The 20,116-nt window shown below is 43.0% G+C and overlaps 2 protein-coding genes and 1 non-coding gene across 3 annotated transcripts in view; 1 reads left to right on the forward strand and 2 right to left on the reverse strand.

The window, feature by feature from the left end:
• Window positions 1-1,764: 1,764 nt before the first annotated feature.
• RBMX (RNA binding motif protein X-linked) lies at window positions 1,765-12,618 on the reverse strand. The gene is made up of 9 exons (XM_026082667.1): window positions 12,493-12,618; window positions 10,922-11,047; window positions 10,605-10,711; window positions 4,966-5,137; window positions 3,739-3,855; window positions 3,284-3,398; window positions 3,051-3,176; window positions 2,872-2,960; window positions 1,765-2,376 (listed from the first exon to the last, which is right to left on the reverse strand). Exons 2-9 carry the CDS (start codon window positions 11,028-11,030, stop codon window positions 2,069-2,071), a joined length of 1,143 nt encoding a protein of 380 aa, XP_025938452.1. The 5' UTR covers window positions 11,031-11,047; window positions 12,493-12,618; the 3' UTR covers window positions 1,765-2,068.
• LOC112974127 lies at window positions 10,783-10,855 on the reverse strand. Its single transcript, XR_003256166.1, has one exon. It is a non-coding gene; the product is annotated as a small nucleolar RNA SNORD61 (small nucleolar RNA).
• A 5,374-nt stretch (window positions 12,619-17,992) lies between the features above and the next one.
• Window positions 17,993-20,116, forward strand: part of LOC112974078 (transmembrane 9 superfamily member 2-like) — a 34,282-nt gene continuing 32,158 nt past the window's right edge. The window contains exons 1-3 of the mRNA XM_026082666.1: window positions 17,993-18,218; window positions 18,580-18,647; window positions 19,926-20,019. Coding sequence (XP_025938451.1) covers window positions 18,102-18,218; window positions 18,580-18,647; window positions 19,926-20,019 — 279 coding nt within the window. The 5' untranslated portion in view covers window positions 17,993-18,101. The remainder of the gene's footprint in view (window positions 18,219-18,579; window positions 18,648-19,925; window positions 20,020-20,116) is intronic.

The raw sequence follows: 20,116 nt of genomic DNA on the forward strand, positions 1-20,116 counted from the left end.
TTGCTTTTGAACAAAAAGCAGAGACTGTTTAGCCATTTGGAACTGGAGATTACACCAGGAAAGCCCACCCTTGTCTATAAACACAGAACCTCCAGAAATCTTCTATACAGCTATTACACTAGCATGCTACTTACCTTCTGCCCTGGTATAGCTGCCACCCATCTCTGTCATTAACACATATGAGTTGGCATTATTTCAGAGGTTATCTTCAAAAAATTATCAACCTGCAATTAAAATAAGATACAACAAACTGAGAACAAGCACGTTTTAGGATAAGATTCAACCTATAATGCTTCCCCCCCTTCCAAAAGAGTCACAAGTTTGGGTTTGCAGATTAGTCTGTTGCAAGTTTTACTACTTCACTTTTTAAGTGGTGGAAGATTCACTGGCTTGGAATGGACTGGAATGGTTTAGTGAAAGGTTGCATGGCTTATGGATTCTCATTCCTTTCCAATGGTGCACTGCCATGTTAAATCCATAAGTTGAACGACAAAATTTATTGAGGACTAAACAGTAGTACAAGGCTTTTGTGGTGTTTTTTTTTTTTTTTTAGTTGGAGGTCTTCACGTCTACTATATTCAAGAGCATCTTTTGAACTTCATGGCTTTACCTGAGTCACGACAACTTGCCACAGGTTCTGCCACATGTATTAGAATATCCCTGTAATGCAGTGTGTCAAACTGAACAGTCAGGCATCCAACTAAACGTCAAGTTTGCAATGGCTTGCTTCAAACTCCCAATAGTCGAGCTGATATTTGTCAAACTAAACCAATTCCTGATTTCACAAGGCTTTAATTTTGTTAAAATATAGTATATGCAGCCTGCTTAAGCATCTTCACTGAAAGATACCGGGCACAAAACACCCCCTCCCAACCCTACTTCGCCATATTCTGTCTACAGTGAGCTGCATTCTTAACGTCTTTAGTTTCAAAATTGGTGCCATAAATGCTTTTATCCAAGAAGAAATGTTGAATTTGGAGAACTTCTAATGTACTGCAGCATTTCTTTTTTTTTTTTTTTAAATCTAGACAGCATTTCCATTGCCATGACGTGCAGCTTGTCTTACTGTACTAGAAGATAACTTGGTTCAATTTTGACTTAGACTGAAAAACTAGTTTGCTTTGCTTACCATCTTTGCTGTTTCACAGGCATTTGATGCTTTAAATCAGTTGTGGAATGCTGAAAGATTCACTTGTTTTTATGAAGCCATAAGCCTTTGAGAGGTTGGAGAAAGACTTCTTTTGCTTATCTTATTTTCTCCTTTGGAATCAAGGATGTTCCTTTAAAAGTGAGACACTACAGAGTTGCAAAAATTTGAAACAGTATGAGCAAGCACTGTTTTGCAGCTTCTTTGATGGAATTGGTCAAACTTTTTTTTATTTTACAGTATTCTGTAGCTGACTTACATGTACATGGCTTATTTGGTTGGGAGATCTTTTCAAACTCCCCATCAAACAGCAGGAAGGCAAAGAATAGTATTATCCATTTGCTTTTTCAGGTTAAGTGACTGATATCCTGTATTTCTCTTTACACAAAAATGTGAAGGCATTCTGTATTGGGGACACCATGCGACTTCAGTATCTAGCCAAACTGAACTTCTAGTGTAGAATAGCCCCACCACCCTCCATATCACAAGCAAGTACTTTGTTTAAGAATGAGAGGCTGAATATGTAGAACAATCCATCTCCATGTTAGATGGCTGGATGTTGTGTGGAAGATCTTAAGAACTGCTTGTTCCATTCATGAGGAAAATCAGATGGGAAGTGTGGCATTTCAGGGAAACTTTACTTTGAAAATTACAACACTAGTACACAGCTCAAGTTTTATACATTTAACATCTGCTTTTTGAAAGAAATGTTAACAATTTTGAAATGAAATTAAACATTGGTTTAACTTTTCCTCACAAAAGCATAAAAGTCATGGAGGGGAAAACTTAACAGGCAACAATAAAAAAAAGGTAAAAACAACTTTTCCTTTTAGTAGTCCTCTGGTAGTAAAGATAGAACAACTTCCACTTTTCGTTTGTTTGAGAAGTAATCTGTCTTGGTCCAAAAGTTTAAGAATGTTTTTAGTATCTGCTTCTGCCTCCACCTCTATCAGATCGGCTTCCACCACGGCCACCACCTCTGGGTGCTCCGCGGCTTGAACTACTGTATGAATCACGAGGAGGTGGATAGCCCCTTTCCATGGATGGGGGAAGACCCCTGTCTTGTCTTCCAACACGATCACGGCCACTTGAGTAGACATCACTTCTGCTGCTTGAGTAACTTTCTCGGCTTCCATATCCATCTCGTGTGCTGCCGTAATCATCATATCGACTGCTTCCACCATAAGATGGCGGGGGCCCTCGTGCAGGTGGAGCACTACGTGAGTTACCTGCAGGGTCAACGGTCAGGTAATATGGCAACACTATAAGTTATATATAACATTTTTTAATCTGAATTTACAGAATTGCTGTATTAAATGTTTACTGTTACTCTTTTGTATGTATTGAGAATAATCTGCCACGTTAAGGGTATTTAAAGTGGGGGCTGTATATCAGGCAGTGAGTGGATTTAAAGACTTTGAAGGAATGAAGACGGTGTTTATTCAGGCAGGCTCTTTACTGGGTACTCCAGAACAGCTTGTTATTTTAGAGAAGAAACTCAGCCATATTTTCCAGAGATAGTTGCAATTCTGAACTGTAGACTTTGCTTCTTTAGTTTATAGCTTATTTAATAAGATGATCAAATGATAACCAACAACTGCACTTTCACTGTGGGGGGGGGGAAAGGTATGCCATTTCCCCCTAAACATGAGCAGCCTAGTAAAAATCAGGATGACACCTGTACAAATTAAAATTACTACATGATCCTCAAAATGTATTCTTACCATAACTCTCATATGAATCTCTGTAGGAGCCTCCACTTGGATGATCTGAGTAGTCTCTGTCACGTCCACCGCCATATCCATCACGATCACTGTAAGAGGAAAGACTACTGAGACTTAGTACAAGTCAGTGGGATCATAGTAAGAATAATTGGTGTGAAGAAAAATCCAATGCTAGGTACCTATATCCTCTAGAGGGGTACTCATCACGTGAACTGGAATGACCATAATCACGATACGCATAGTCTCGTGGAGGTGGCGCATAGTCCCGTGTATCCCTGGAACTGGGATAATCTCTACTTGAATAACTAGAAAAAAAAAAAAAGAGTTATTAGCTCTATGTCACACTAAGATCAGGGACCTTACCTGGAGAACTACAAACACTAAGTCACACTAAATTGCTAAAAGAATTTACCCATCTTTAGTGCTATAGCCATCATCTCTTGGAGACATGTAGACATCTCTTCGGGATGGCATTGGCTCTCTGCGTGGAGGACCACCATAGCTGTCTCTTCCACGTGACACAGGAGCTTAAGAGAAGCAGTTCAAATTTAAAAAGTTAGTTAGCAGCAGCCACACAGAAGACTCCAAGGCAAGTATTAGCAGACTGTTTACAGTGATTTCAAAGCTTAATCACTGTAGTCTGTCTTCATGTTATTTTATGGTTCTGCTTGTATGCTTTTAAAGCAGCACTAAAGGAACATGTTCATCATAATGCATGAAAATGATGTTTTTATGGAGAGAATTGATAAATTAGTAAAAACAATGCACCATCCCACAGGAGATAGTTATCAATAATTTACATCAGTGCCTGAAGACAGATCAGGGTGCTACAAGACTGTGCAAGAAAATAATTCAACAAGTCCTTACCTCTTCCTCCCATACTACTGCTACGCACTGGTCCTGAAGGTGCAGATCTTTTAGGTGGTGGACCTCCACTTCGCGGAGGTGGACCTCTCTTCATAGGAAGTGGCCCTCGAGAAGACCCTAGAAGGATAAGGTGTGCACCAACTTATTACTTCTGTGATACTCATCTGTATGCCCCTATAATCTGAACTGCGATAACCTGAAGTGCTGTATCATCACTGTATGATCAACAGTAAACTTAAAATTAGACCTCAAAAAAGCTCTCTTCTGTATTTTGGTCACAGCTAGATGCTACAGGCAGAACTGAGAGCATACCAGATTAACTTTAACACAGTCTAAATTCCTGCCAAGAACTGTCTTACAGAACTGATCCAAAAACCACAGGCTGTGGCACAAAGGGAGAAAGACAACTGATGTTTGCAGATCAGTCACAGCTTAGATGCTCAACAAGTTATGGTTCTCAGAAGACAGGAGCCACCTGGGAAGATGTACTAGAGAAGATCCTACATAAAGAGGGGACAGAGGCACTACATGGTCTGTGGGACCTAGTACACAGACTCTTCAAGAATGGAATTTTCAGCATTTCCAGGGTTTTTCTGCATTAGAGCTTTTACAGTTATGCCTCAGGTGCTGCTTGCCTTTTTTTAAGTGACTGTTTTGATACTGAAAAGTCTCTGAATGAACAGATACACCTTAAGTTAAAGGATATCCAGTATCAAGTATTGTACTGATCTTCCTACTTCAGAAAGCTTCAACTTAACACGCTATTTTTTAAACAACAAACAAGGCTTAGCTTCCCAAATTCCCACTAGGATCTGTAAGGATCAGTCATTTAAACAGCTACAATTTAATGAGTTTAGACCTCTTGCTAGTAAGAATGAAAGGCAGTCCCCTTTCCCTGGCGGAAGAATCACTTTTTCGACTTGAATACCAGAAAGCTTCCTTTCTCACGTGCAGGGCAGGAGTTTTGCTTTCCTTTCATAGCCAAAAGTCAAGTGGAGTGTTAGATGTAGAAGGGAATCTTCATATTTGAAAGCCTTTTCTTAAGGTGTGCTTGCCTAATCAAAAATTTGACTCAACTGCTGAGATCATATTTCACCATTTTAATAAAGAACATTGAGTGCACTATTCAGCTGTTTGATTTTTTTTTTCCAGTAGGATTATTGTCATCTTCCAATGGGATTGTCTTGTATGTTGTCCAAGTATATAATGAGATAGGTAAATACATACCCAAGTGACTCCCTCTTGAAGGTGGTCCTCTCGCGCCACTTCCGCCTCTTCCACCTCTAAGGCCCCTGGGAGGACCTCTGCTTCGTGGAGGGGGTGGCGGCCCACGCCTGCCACCACTTTCAAAGGATGGCTTGGTTGCTTGTTCCACTTTAATTGCTTTCCCATCTAATGACTAAAGAAGAAGCTGCTTTACTTATTGCTCAGTCATGTTTGTATTTCTTAAATTAAGCCCCTCTTGTTTCACTATTATAGGGCTTCCATTTTATAAAGTTAGAGCAACTCTAGAACTGATTCAAGTCTTCAGTATTAGTCCCCATGTACTCAGCAGCACGTTGGGCCTAATTTCTACAGTACTTCATTCCTGTGGTATTGATGAAAAAAATCTAGAGCAGCATCAGAAAGAACTTTCAGTCAAAACACAAGTGTCCAATGATTACGGCAGCCCCATGTCATTTATTCTGTAAATGAAATATGATTTGTGATCTCCAATTTATTTTCAATTGCCATGGACTTTTGTACCAAACTATGACTGCGCCAGTAGTTACAGGATTAAGCTGAAGATATCTTAGCTTCAGTTGGGGTTTCTGGCAATGGGGAGGCCGTTTAGTACATTTTCTTGATGTCCTGATAAAACGGTGATCACTGAAGTATTTAAAAGTAATTTCAGCATCTACAAAGCAGACTGAATATGATAGTTCACACCTTTTCTACTGTTTCAAGTTGTGTATTAAAAAAAGGTGACTGTCACAATTTATTCTATGACTTGTGTTTTTCCCCAGAGTAGACTTTTTTTTTTTTGAAGTGGAAGCTGTTTCTGGAGTTTAGACCTGCAATAACAGGAACTCTGTGGCCAACTACTGTATCTCATATATGAGCAGGTGGTAAGACACATTCAGTAATGCAACTTCGTTAAGCAAATTTCTGTGCAATCTGTCAGTCACCACACATTTGCTAATTAGAATAGAGCCAAGATCACAAGCCCTACAGAAGATCTGCCATTTAGGTTACTGCACTTCTATGATGGCAAACATGGATTTGCCTTTTTAGAAGTTAAATATTTAACTCAAGTATGATAACTAATGAATTACATAGAATTGTTTATTGCATTTCTTTGCTCCAGTAAATGAACAAGAACATGACTCCTAGTAATGTTTTACTCCCAACTGCTGGCAGTTGTTTAATGAGGTTTTAACCTTTTTCCTTTTCCACTGAAATCCTTTCTAAAAAGTATTATCCACTTTAGCAGCTCAAGTACTCTACCAGCACACATAGTGCTAACTACTGTTTGAAAAAAGCAGTGTATATCCAGTGGTTCAACTCAATACATTGCGAGGGAAAAAAGAGCACTAGGCAAAACCATATTGTTTTTGTCTTTGACTAAACAAAAATACTTTAGTAATGTAAGGTTCCCCAAAGAGCCTTTGGCATACCAAGCTGAAATATTCCAGGAGTGAGCATTTGTACCTATAATCACTGGAACTTATTAAATCTATTATTTTGTCATCATCTCTTATCTTAGTCATCTTTTTTGTAAGAGGAAAAAGTAGGCTTGAAGCCTTAAGCTTTGCCATCATGACAACTGTTATCCTCAATTTCACAGCAGATTCCTGACAGCTTGTCTGAATTTTGGAAACCAAACATCACCCCTTCTGCTATAGCAGGGTTCTGAGCACCTGGATGCCAGTTCCAAGTTCTTCCTTTTTTTTTTTTTTTTTAATGTAAGGAGGAACAGTTTTCTTAACCATTTCTATTCCATTTTGCCTTACACTTAAGCATCTTACCGAGGCAAAATACAATTTTTTTAAACTGCTTTATACAGTCTTAAAAAGCTAAGCTGAAGGTCCAAAAAGACCTTTTGTCAGGTCCAAGAAAATTCTTTTTTTCTCTCCAGTAACTAGGAAAAATATTTCTCAAGGTTTGTCCTATTTTAAAGCAAAAGGGACAACTTCATTTTATAGGTTTTCAGAACAGATAAGAAAGGTCTCATCTCATTGAAGAGATAAAACTCAGACAAGCCATCTCACAGTCAGGAATTCTCAATGGGCCCAAAGCACCAGCTGTGGGCATAAACACTCACTTGCTGGCATTTACAACCTTGATTCAGAGTGCTACAGTAGCATTTTTAATATGATCTGGGCACCATACAGTTGTATCAGCTGGTTGCTAAAAGCAGGAAAGTCTCCTATACAGATCCATTTAAGGATAATAAAGATATGATTGGCAATCATAATTAAAACTCCTGTATGCGGAATGAACAATCCATAGAGCTTTGTAAGGGTGAGCCGGGGAACCTCAAACAGAATTAAAGAACTGTCCTGCAGATGGCTCCAGATTTCAACAGAAAAGTTAAATTAAGTATATACTTGGAAAGTTTTAGGACTGAGGCAGAATTTAAGTACTCCAAAGAAATAGTAAAAAAAAAGCTGGTGAGAAACTGCAGGCTGATACCACACAGGGCTCTCCGCTCCAAAAGATCACTTCATTGTTGATACTCCAATGACTCTACAATTTCTGCATGTTCCTTGACTGCACAGCAAGAGGGCTTGCACTCACCAAATATATTCAAGAACTGAAGATTGTTTTATATCAGGCTGAGCTTCTCCATGTTCTATCACTTCTGGAAATTCTTTCCTGTTGATTAGAGGAAGAACCTTCTGCAGCACTAAATGCAGTTTAGATTGTCGTTTGGATTGTAGTATTTGCTGCCAACCTCTAACACAGTCCAACTGGCTTGGCAAGTCTTCGCTTGAATTAAACCTCTGGCTCATTCAGGATGTTTCCTCTAAGGTCATATTTTCTCTTTAATTATCCATTTTGTCCTCAGGGCTCAAAACCAAAAGACCATAAAACAGCCTAATGCACAAATGTCCACTTGTAGTATTCGTACTTGTGTCCAGATACAGATTTGGATTTCATGATATCAGGATGCAAGCTTGACTACCATAAAATTAAAGTTCTTCTTAAAGAAGGCTAATATTTTGCTATGTTAAAATATTTCTAAGATATCTTCTGAGCTGCTCAGACAGGTTTAGTCAGATCTGATTCTGCAGAGAAGGCAATTTAAGTGAAGGATCTCTGCTGCTGCCCCTCCCCCCACCCCAAACATTTTCTCATGGCCTCTTTCTACAGGACTGAAATTAATCCTCAGCAAGCACACTTAGACTAGTCTATGCTTGCTGCATTTTAGAATGAAATGTTACCCCCTTCCTTCCCTCCACCCAGAAAAGAACAAAACACTGGACATATGTTGTTCCCACACGTCTGCAAAGATTAAAAAAAAAAAGAATGAACTGCAGATTTACTCTTACAGAATGTATCCAAGTCAGTCTCTTCTACTGGCTTCAACTTTGAATTCCTTTGGAATGACAGAATGAACCAGAAGCTGGCGATACAGAACTCCTTCCCCTGGCTAGACAGGTCAACTAACTACTTACAATAAGCAGATTGTTTAAATCGCCTGCACAGTGCTTCTGCTTCTTCTCTTTAAGTGCCTGGAAGCCTAATGAGTGTTCTAATCCATTGCTGCAGAACACCCCCAAAATTCCAAATTCTGATTCATTAGAAGAACCTCTTCCGACAGCATGCCTCAAGCATCACTCCTCCTCAGATGTAGGATGCAGAGTCTGAGGTACAAGCAGCAGTTACTGTCCAGAAGGCTTTCTAAAGATGAGGATGAGAGACCACCTCACAATCATCTTCCCAGTCTTGGATATCCATGATCAAAACAAACTAAACCAACACAGAACATGCAACTGTACACAGTAATATCTGAAGCTTTATGATTTAAAGGTCATTCTTGGCCAAATCCTGAATAGGGATTTTTTCCATATACTATTTGCTGTAAGTCCAGAGCAGATGAAGATACTTTTACCTTTGTAACTTTAAGACAGAAGTTATGGAGAATGATGACCCACAAGGCAGTACTTTCTAGAAGTTCTTGAAGTAACGTAGGTGGTGCATTCCAAAACATGTAGACATTACCTCAGACAAACATTAAATCTGATTCAGCTACTTTACTAGCCATTCCTTTCCTAAAGGTTTCCAGTGTGATCAGGCACATGCCACAACATTCAAGATCCAAAACAGTTGGTGATTTATTTTCAGGTGGATTTTCATTAAGAGCTGCACTCCACAAACTTCTTGGGATTAGCAACTGAATTCCTTCCAGTCTGTCAAGTAGTTGTTAGTGCTTGAAGTTACCTTACACAAAGGTATGGCTGAATGATTACTTCAGAGAGATTCAGGGCTTAAGGACTGCAGCCAACAAGTCTTCAGTACTGCAGCAAACTACACCATGGAAGTAAATTCAAGTAACAGGAGCACCTTTAACCATATTTTGACTGGTACAGAAAGGACTTTATCTCAGTTGTCACTCTCCATCTTCACAAAAATGATTAACTTGTTTAAAGAGGAGGCAAGTCTCCAAAGAAAGTAGCACAGATTGTTGTAAGAATGTCCACAAACACCAACAAATTAAGCACACACAACTGCAAGTCTGCTATAACTTTAAATACAAAACAAGAAAGTTTTACTAGCAATTAGCATTCACTGTGAACACTTACTGCAAGCTCATTTTCTTATTCTCAGAGTGGAACTATTCACTAAACTTTACTTACTGACTCTGCAATGACTGACATTTTTCTTTCAACTCAATATATTATGTTAACAAGACATATGGCTATCAAGAGTCTGAGTCCTTCTTAATACAAACAGTATCAGTAGAGGCTTCTTCACCTCACATGAGCAGCATTTAGGAGGCCAATTCAGTTTGACCTTAACACAACTGTTTAGATTATGCAAAGAGCAATCACAGCCTGAAATTCAAGTTAACTGGGATGACAGTTTGCACTGTCTAAAGAGACAGCACCTCTATGAAGATATCCAGCTGTTGACCATTAAGCTGCAGATTTGCATCTAGCTTTTCAAACACATGCTGAATGAGATCTCTAGAGATCACAATAGCCTATAACCCTCCTATAGGCTATCCCAAGGTTAATCTTAAAACTCTTGCTCCAAGCTCCTCTTTCAAAAAAGAGACATGAAATATGTATTTCCACTTTAAACCACATAGTTTCACTGTAGGGTGTAAACAAGCAAATTCCGTTCCTGGCTAACTGCAAAATCATTGGCAAGATGCTTCTCATACATGCCAAGCGGGTGCAACTCACAAATGTATGAAGATACCTATACACTAATAAATAGTGTATCAACACTCAGCATAGTGGGCAGGTGACAAGAAACTCCTACTAAGGGAAGCATTAGTAATTTCCAGATGCTTCACTTCCCAAGAATACCATTTACACAGTACTACAGTCAAATACTATAAAACAAAAACATTAGAAGAGACATAAAAGAATGAAGAACTGCCTACTAGAAAGCCCTCCATCACCAATTTGGGGGGAGGGGGGAGTATAACTGACTGACAGCCAGACTTTCTTCTGATCTGGATTTGACAAGAGAAAGTAAAGTGATTCCAGCTTCATGGAGTTAGAGCAAGTAACAATTTTGCTAAGTTTTGAATTATGACTTGTCTCCAGGATCTTTTAACTCAGTGCCTTTCCAAGTTTTATCGATTTACACTACAGATCAGTATTGCTTGTCAGCAGCAACGGCAACATATGATTGGCCGTAACTCCTACCTTTCCGTTCATGTCTCTGGCAGCATCTTTTGCATCTGCTGGACTCTCAAATGTGACAAATGCAAATCCTCTGGACTTGTTGGTTTCACGATCTTTCATCAAGAGAACTGCAGATATAAAACTACACGTTACCCTTTTCTGTAGTTAGGCAGCAACACTTAACCTTTACTTAACCTTTAGGCTCAGAACTTCTTAGAGGACATGAAAGCATCATCATTTCAGATGATCAACACCACAAAATTCATCATGGCCATTTTTTTTTTTAATATATCAGTCTTACAAGTAGCCAGTAGTTTTTTGTTTGTTTGTTTTTTTACCTTCCACAATGCGCCCATATTTGCCGAATACAGCCTCAAGGGCTTTTTCATTAGTCTCTGTGTTCAGGCCCCCAATGAACAGTTTCCCAGGACGATCTGCTTCAACCATTTTGATTCCGTAATGACCTATTAAAAGCATAAAGTTGTTATTAACAAAGCATTAGACTACAACAGAGACTTCCAGACAACCCCATGGAATATAACTTCTTCTCTCAAACATACAAGCAATTCTTTTAAAGAAGATGTCAATGAAGAGCTTTAAAGTATAAAGAACAAAGTAAGAAACAATTGTTAGACTGAAGAAACTAGACTAAGTAGTGCCTACAGTTACTTCTTCGCATTATATAACTTATTTCAAATAGATTCAATTAACCTTGAAAAGGGAACCAAAGGAGAGATGGCAACAGTTTTAAGATCAAACAGTTCTGGTGGATATGAAAAACCTTCGAGGGTTCCTGTCATTTTGTCCTCAATAATAAACCTAGCATCCCCTCCCCACAAATCCTGCGGTAGATTAATCAAAAAATATACTTATTATGTCAAGACACAACCAAATAGTAAGTTTAGAGACAGCTGCTGCCAACATTTCAATTTAAGCTAATTCTTTCAGTTATTCTAAGTATGTTGACACCTCGCAAAAGTCTTGGCCTAGACCACGTATCAGCCTGAAGGGACACCACCCCATCACTGCGGTCCTACACAGCAAGGCGACGGCCGGGGGAGGGGAGAGAAGAACCCGCCGAACACAAAGAAAGCAAAACCCCAAAGCTCCGGGCAAAATGCCTGGCGCCTAAGGACAAACGCTACCCACACGGCGCCAGCCCAGTGGCGGGAAAGCGCGGAGCAGCGCACGAGGAGGGCCCGTGCAGCTCCCTCCGCGCACAAAAAGCGCGGGGACAAAGCGGCCCCCCGGAGGCGGCGGGAGCCCGGCGCGGGCCGGGCCATCCCGGCTGCGCAGGCCGCCGAGGAGGCCGTGGCGCGCGCGGCCGCCTCCCTCCCTGCCCCCAGAAGGCACGAGCCTGGTTAGGGGAAGGAGGGCGAGGGGGGGCGGGGTGGTAGGGGGCGTTAGACCCTCCGCCGTCTCCAGGCGCCTCCACAAAATGGCGGCCACCTTTGGCAGAAACTCTTCTCCCTGCCGGCACCGGCCCACCGCCTCGGCGCTAACCGGACCGCGCGCCTTAACTCCACTTCGAAATATCCGCCCGGCCCTCAAGGCGAGGCCGCCGCCTCTTTGTCCTCCTCATGGAGGAAGAGGACCACGCGGCGGGACCCCGAAGAGAACCCCCCGCACCTAAAATGGCGGCCACCGCGCCTCACGCGACGGGGACCCCCCCCGCGCCCCGCCACAGCCATGCTGTTCTTCCCACCCGGCACGGGGGCAGGCAGCCAGGGGCGCAGGCCTGGCTCCGCCGCGCCCGGCCTCGGGCCCGAAGCGGCGTGCGTGCAAAACGCAGCTCCCTCACCCACAAGCCGGACCTCCCGCCGCACTGCTGCAGAGCCCAGCCCCGCGGGGCCGCGCTTCCCACCGCCCCAGAGCCCCCGGCCTGCTCGCCGCGCTTTGCAGCACTCACCTCCGCTGCGACCGAACTGCAACTGCGCAATGAGAGCGAACAAAGGCGCTGAAGGCCTTTATACCGCTGACGTCACCGGCCGGCCGGAGCCCCGGATGCAGGCGGCGGCGGGCCCGGCAAGGGGAGGCCGCTGGCCGCCGCCGGCGGCAGCAGTGGGGGTCTCGCTGGGGCCGGGGCCTGCGCGGGCGCCGCCTCCGCAGGTCGTCTTATTGCGGGCGCGGCGCCTCGGCGGCGGGCAGCGGGCTGGAGCAACCCGTCCTGCGTGGAGACGGGCGTGGGGCGGCGCGAGGCGCGGCGCGATAAACTAGTGTGGGTTTGTTAGGTAACGAGGGAAGGCGGCCTGCAGCGGAGCAGCGCTTCCCTTTTGTCCGCGGGCATCTCAGCTGCGAGGCGCTTCAGCTCCCTTGCCTCTCTCCTTGACCTGTCTCCCAACTGGGTGCCAAAAGCAGCAGTTGTTTCACTCGGGACGCAAAATAACTCCCACAAGGGTCAGTTTAATCTTGTGAAAGTGTCTATGTGTGGAATTAACACGGTTTAGCTAAAACAGTCTGAAGGCAGTTCTGATTAATTTGGATGAATGTGCCTGTCAATGCTCCTTCCTAGGAGACTGATAGTAAACTGAAATAAGCTTAGCTAAACTAATGCAAAACTTTGTATTGTAAACAATGTATGTCACTTCAAACTATCTCATTTTTAATTATACATGAAATTCAATTCTGGCTACTTTCTTTTATTGACTAAACCTGATAGCTGAAATGGAAAAGTTAGGAGGAAATCTATAGATATAGAAAATTGCTGTTTTCATTGTTTTAAATTGTATTGTAGCTGAACTGCTATTAATCATTCAAGAAGGCCCAGTCTAATTAACACTTCATATTTTAATTTAAAAACAGATTTTTCAATTATCTTCTTAAAAGTAACTGACAACAAAAGGGAAGTTGTCTGATTGTGTTTTCTTTTATGTGTTTTTTAAACAACGGCTTTTTTTTTGCAAATCTGTCTTTCTCCATTCTTTACCTTTTTACAGAAGATCAATATGCACTGTGAATACTGTCACTGAAAACTGGTAGCCAGAACCTAAAAATAACACCCATTCCCACTCTTTGAAAGACCCTTAGAGTTAATTTCAACAAGATGTAAAGTCAAAGGAATTGCAGGTTCCTAGAGTGTTTCAGGATTTAATGTAGCTCCTTGTTCATCCTTGTGCAGTGAGGGAACAGTGCCAGGATGTATTGTAGGTAAGCTACTTAATGCACCTGGTTCCCCTGCTGAAGTCCCATTAAGATTAACGAAGAGACTTAGAAGAGAAACTCAAGAGAAGCCCCTGATCCCAGGTTTGAATAAGAGGATGCCAGGGGCCAGTCCCCATGCATTTCTGGGGGGTTGCCCTGCTGAGGATGCCTGTGTGGTCTGAGGAGCTGTCTCTGCAGACATGTTCCTGTACTGCACCTGCATCAGCTGTTCAGGTCACCAGGTGGCTTTTCTACAGCTTTTCGAAGGGTATCTGTGCTGTATAGGAAGCAGTGCTGCCTGGTACCTTTTCAGGCTCTCACCTGTACATACTAGGATATCGGATATCATAGCACGTCTGAGGCTGTGAAGTCTCTAAGGCTGGCAGGGCTTCACAACTAACCTGCTGGGAGGTACTAAGAAAATGTTGCCCTTCCATCTACACCTACTGCCCTTCTGACCCCCTCCCACACTGTCACTTGCCCCAGCTGCATGGAGGAACAGGAGGAGGTGGGTAGGGTTGAAGCACTCAGAAATGCTGTCTCAGTTTCCTAGGCCATGTTGTCTTACAATAATCACAGGAGATAAAGAATATGGTCCAGTAGTGTATTACCTTATTCACTTTCTTAATGCATGGGGATGGGCATTGCTCACTCCTCTGTGATTTCTATTCTCCTTCGTGGTATTCTTCAGACTTTGCTTTCTGAGACTTTTTTTTCAGACTTTTCAGTTACAGACATTCAACAACTCCATGTATTAGTAAGAGCAGAAGGCAACATTACCTCATAGATCTGTTGAGAATACAAAAGAAGATAAACAAATACTTCTCCGGAATGCAGTGTGCACTTAAAAGAGGATCACCTTTCCAGCCTAGATGCTAAGAGGTTGTGGATGCTATTATTGTGCATAGGAAAAGGGAAAGATGACCTCTGATGTGGGAGGGCACTGCATGTGATAGCAATGCAGAGACTGAGGACTGGCATAGCCACTCATCCAATTATAATGTGAAAAACAAGTTCAAATTCTAGTTTCAATACAAAAAAAAATTAAACTTCATAGTTTCCTTGGTTGAAATAGGTAGTGAAAAAAGTGAATTATTAGTCACTGTAAGAAACATGCTAAACTAGTCCCCCTCCTATATATGAAGTCTCTCTGTGTAATTCTATGACCTACACTGGTGTATTTGCTGACCACCTGCCAGGTAACTGGAAATAAAAGCAAATGCAAACTCAGCTCTCTTTCTTCTCTTCTGATTAAAAGAGTAAAATACTTCATTGGTAACTTGAGGCTTAATTTTTTTAACATTCTGTTAACAAGTACTGGACATGTAGCTAGATGTGATTAGCAGCAAAATAATTACAAGATGTGGCATTTGAACATGGCTGCCCTAATTGTATTAGGGCCAAATTAATCTGTCACTTATTCTGAAAGATATCTCTCATGATTCACATCAAAACTTTGTTTCCATCTACATTGCAAATTAGAACTGTATTTCACTATAATCCATTACATAGTTTATGTACAGTCTTGCTCCAACTACAGTGAGAAAGATCTTTTTCATAGAGGATATTTAATTTCTCCCTTTCCCCTCCTTTTTTTTTAGGTTTGTAATTTGTAGAAAATTTTCCCAAATCTTCAGGAAACAAGCTGAAGTCAGAATGGAAACTTATCAGTAATGCTCAATTAAGAAAGAAGTTCAAGAATAAAGAGCCCTTACAGTTTCTTTTGCAGATCAATTTCCAACTTTGATTCTTCTGATGGGAAATGAAGATAGTAATAAGTCCTAATATTGGCCCCTACAGAATAGGAAACAAACTTGGAAGGGAGAGCCAAGGAAACAGATTCCAGGAAAGCCTCAAAAACCTTTACGTTCCTATCTAACCAGCACTGATTACTTGCCCTTCAATACTGCTTGCATTATTACAGATCAGAAAGTTTTCCTTAAGTTTTTAAGAGCAGAAAAATGCAATCAAGTATATTACTGACAAGCCCACATACATATAAAAAAACAGATCAATTCATGCCTTTTCACTGATAACCATAAAAATGAACACTCTAGGCAGAAACAGGAGAGGGAGACAACATTTCCACGAGAACACTTTATGCATTTTTTTGTAGCTTTCACCTATAATGTCACTCTCTCGAATGAACCCTGTGGCGTTTAACAACACAGTTGGATTTAAACTGCAAACCTTTCCATATGAAGTGCAGTAATTTGGATCTCCCTCATACCTAGCTGCATATTTTCATCAAACATCTCAATCTTCTAGCAAGTTCAGTTCAAATATAAATGACTTCAATTAGTTCAAATATAAATTTTTCCATGACAGCCTGTACAAAGATCAATTCTCTGGACAGCTACCAATTCATAGATATTTATAGAAATTCAATACCTTTTGTGCATGAAACTCAGATGTAGATCAGAGCAACACAAACCAATAGTTTCTGGCATGGATTTTGTCCACTGTTTCCATACTGCAACTCCATGACCTGCTTTTCCCCAGACGCCTATTTGGGGTCTAATTGTGGCCATCTGTAGTTTAGCAATATAGGATCACAACCCCCTAAGCCATAGCTGAGACCTGCCTGAAATGACCACTCAATTTCTCCAGGTTAGGCTGAAAAGAAATATAAGAATTACTGTCCCCCCCTTCATTCGCCTCGTGCTGTCCTATGGAAAGGGCAACTCGCTACTGATTGCTGAGCTGGGTAAAACGGTTTTACCTGGTGATTTTGCAGGGGTAATGCAAATGTAATGTGGGAGGTAGGTGAGAAAATGGAGAGGCAGCAGCTTCTAGATGGGTGATGCAGAGAGGAAGGTAGAGGTGTTGTCTACTCTGCGTTGACAGCAATGCCTTCACCGTAATGCGTCAGTAGGGAATATCGGTCTTGCCAAGAAGCTCAGCTTGCAGCCATCGCTTGCACTTAACCAAGCTTCTCAAACAGGTTTCGCAGCTGGCCCGCGTGCTCCTGCCATCAGTATCCGAACCAGCTAGCCCAGGGCTTGGCGTCACTGCCACAGCGCCGCTGCGGCTGCGTTGTGCTGGGAACGAACCACGGGGCCCGAAGAGCTGGTGCACATCCTGCTTTTGTAGTCTGCAGACATCACAGACTGCTGAAGCAGACAGGGAAAACGTTGTTATAGGCAAACACGACCAATTGGTTTGCATAAAATCTACTTTAATGGAATAATTGAGCAAGTTACAAGTAAGCAAAACAGCGCTGGGCGGCCGGGGGAATCTCCTGCTCCACCAACGGCGCGCGCAATCCCCCCCTCACAGTCTCCTTATATGCAATTCCAGCTCCAGGTATATGTGGCACTTCCTGTAACTTCTGCGGTTGCGCCGGCTGTTGCTAGGGGTCTTCTTCAGCCCTCTGCATTGTGAGTGGTGACCCTCAGGTCACGCATATATTTTACAACTTTCGAAGTCGTGCTATATTTCACAGTTGTGTGACATCGCCATCACCATATTAGGCTATCTAAACTAACATTGCCGCTTYGCTAKCTCAACTCCCTTATCTCAGGCAGGGTACATGCCCCCACCACAGGATGTAGGATGTTCCCACAGATGTTCCCAAGGCTGTTTCTTACTTTGATGTAACCAATTAGCACACATCACAGTCCAGGATGTTTCAAGGCTGTTTCTCAATTTGATGTAACAAATTAGCACATATCACAATCCAGGATGTTTCAAGGCTGTTTCTCAATTTGATGTAACAAATTAGCACATATCACAACGTTTTAAATTTTAAGGCATGAAAGTCACTGGGTTTAAAATAAGGGTTCCAATACAAAATCTTGGATTTCCCCTCCTAATTTCTGAGCTGGTAAGGTCTTATTTAAGCCTTTCTCTGCTATCCTGGTGGCTAGAAACTGAAAAGCGGTTCTGGTAAGAGTCACCATAGGGGACTTTGGGGTGGAGGGGAATTGGTATTTTTTAGGAAACTGGATAGAAATAAGGAGTACGGCGGAGTGCAGCTGCGTGGAGTCAAGCGTTAGTTGGGGTGCAGGGTGAGAGCAGAGGAGTAAGAGCCATATGCTTGGGAGAAAGAGCAAGGACTGAGGTGACAGGGACACGCGGGAGCGCGGCAGGAGAGCACCGCCACCTCCCCGCCGAGGGGGCGGCAACAGCCCGCCCCAACGGCCGCGAGCCAACGGCCGCCGCCGCGAGGAGAAACCGCCGCCGCCGCCGCGCCTCAGGGCGCCCTGCCCCAAGATGGCGCCCAGGGCCTCAGCCCCTCGCAGCGCGCAGGCGCCGCGGCCCCAGCGCCGTTGTGACGCCGCCGCTGCCGCCCTCTGCCTCGGCTGAGGCCGCCGTCGCAAGGCGCAGCCCGCGGGTGTCGGGGCTCATGCTGCCTTCGCCCGTTCCGGCCGGAAGATGAGGCTGCTGGCGGCCGGCCTCTTGCTGGTGGCCCCTCTCTGCGCCGCCTTCTACCTGCCCGGCTTGGCACCCGTCAGCTTCTGCGAGGAGGGCAAGGAGACCGAGGGCTGCAAGGTGAGAGCCCTCACGGGAGGCCCCGGCGTGGCCCCCCCTCGCCACGGAAACACCGAGCGGGGTTTCCGTGGCGAGGGGGGGCCGCCGAGTTTCCCCCTCCCCGTGTGGCCCCATCTCAGCGGCAGCCGTTGCTTCCTTCTCCCCGGGCCGGGCGGGAGGTGCTGCCGCCTCCCGCTGCCGTGCGAGGGCGGCTCTGGCGCGGCCGCGGCCTGTCGGAGGTCTGTGGTAACCGCGGCGTGCGGCGAAGTGGGCTCTTTTACACTTCTTATAGCTTCGTGGCAGCTAGCGGTACCTTCCGTGTTTGCCGCGCGTCTGTTACGCGGGTTCTCATACGGTCCCCCCCCCCCCTTCCCCGTTTCAGTCGCTGATCGAGCTCTTTGTGAACAGGCTGGACTCGGTCGAATCGGTTCTGCCCTACGAGTACGATGCGTAAGTACATCGTGATCCGGAAAAAGCATGTTTTCTGTTCCTCTCGGGGAAGCGGCATWATGCATAACTTGACACGCTACGCATGGGCATTGAAAACACTGCCGTGGGTGCGCAAACAGAAGAGTAAACCTGGTGCTCAGCAGCAGGAATGAAATACAGGAGGGTGCAAAGGTTGAGGGCTGCTGGCTGTGCCTCCTGACCGTCCTCGCCCTTCTCTTATTGGTAAAGATGAGGCTTCTTCGTGGGTTTCTAATGGGTGCATTTTTTGACCCCAGTTTTGGATTTAGTGTAGACTGCTGCATTTAAAAGTCCTTCCTGTTCATCAAGCCTAGGAAGGCAGGAGCTTTGTGTTCCTTGCTTGTGGCAAATAGAAGAAATCGGAAGAAAAGTCTTTGTTACTCCCCTTTTTCCTTAAAGCTCCGTGTCTAATTCTTTAATGCTTTTTCTTTTTGATTCTTGTCTGTGAAAACTGTTACCTGCCTTTGGGGATAGTTGTAGGCTTAATAAACAATGATACATAATTAATGTGATTGTGAGTCTTGCTGTTGAGCGTACAAAAGAGAGAAACTTGCCAGTCTTGTAGCTCTTGCTATGTGTAACACAGCAGTGACAACAGTGGCAGAAAGACTGGGGAGTAGCTCAAAAAGCCAACACTGTCCCTACTTGCATTAAACTTTATGGAAGCCAATGAATTTAGGTCTGTACCCTGAGGAAAGACACTTATTCACCAGTGACAAGTGGACTTCTTTTTTCATAACCTACAGCTACCAATGTGTAAATAATGAAAATCCAGAATGGTTACGTTCTCCCATAGTCAGCTGTTTCAGTGCATCTTGCGATATGACATTTTAATATTAAAAGTACTTCCTTTCTTTGGAACATGTTTCATGTTAAATACTATTTATAAAGACTCTGCAGAGAAAGGGGATTAGTTCTTTTTCTTATTTTTTTTTTTTTTTGGCAAGAGGAGAGAACAGTCCTTTGCATTATTGTTTAAATTGTCAATTGAAAAGGGTGCTTGGATTAAATGTCATAGGTTCCGTTAAAAATACTTTAGCTATCATGCATCTTGATCAAAATTGATATCAAAATAGAAATGTTTCAATATAGCATATACCAAACTTCTTTGCACAGGGAGTCAATTTTTTACTAACAATGGCCGATGCACTGAAAGAAGCATGAAAAATGCCATGTTAAAGATATAACTTAAGAAATTGATTTAGGCGGATATTTACAGTTTTCTATCAATTAAAGGTAATCTTTTCCACTTTTTTTCAGTTTTGACTTCTGTCAAGATACAGAAGAAAAAAGGCCATCAGAAAATCTTGGACAAGTGCTGTTTGGGGAGAGAATAGCATCATCTCCGTATAAGGTTATTTTATCCTTGAACATGATCCTGTTTAAACTTGACAGTTGTCATTTTGATGTCTGTAATCTTGTCTTAGTATGTAACTGAAGAGTTGATGATT

Source organism: Apteryx rowi, unplaced genomic scaffold, assembly GCF_003343035.1.
Source record: "Apteryx rowi isolate R43461 unplaced genomic scaffold, aptRow1 scaffold_59, whole genome shotgun sequence".
Lineage (NCBI taxonomy): Eukaryota > Metazoa > Chordata > Aves > Apterygiformes > Apterygidae > Apteryx > Apteryx rowi.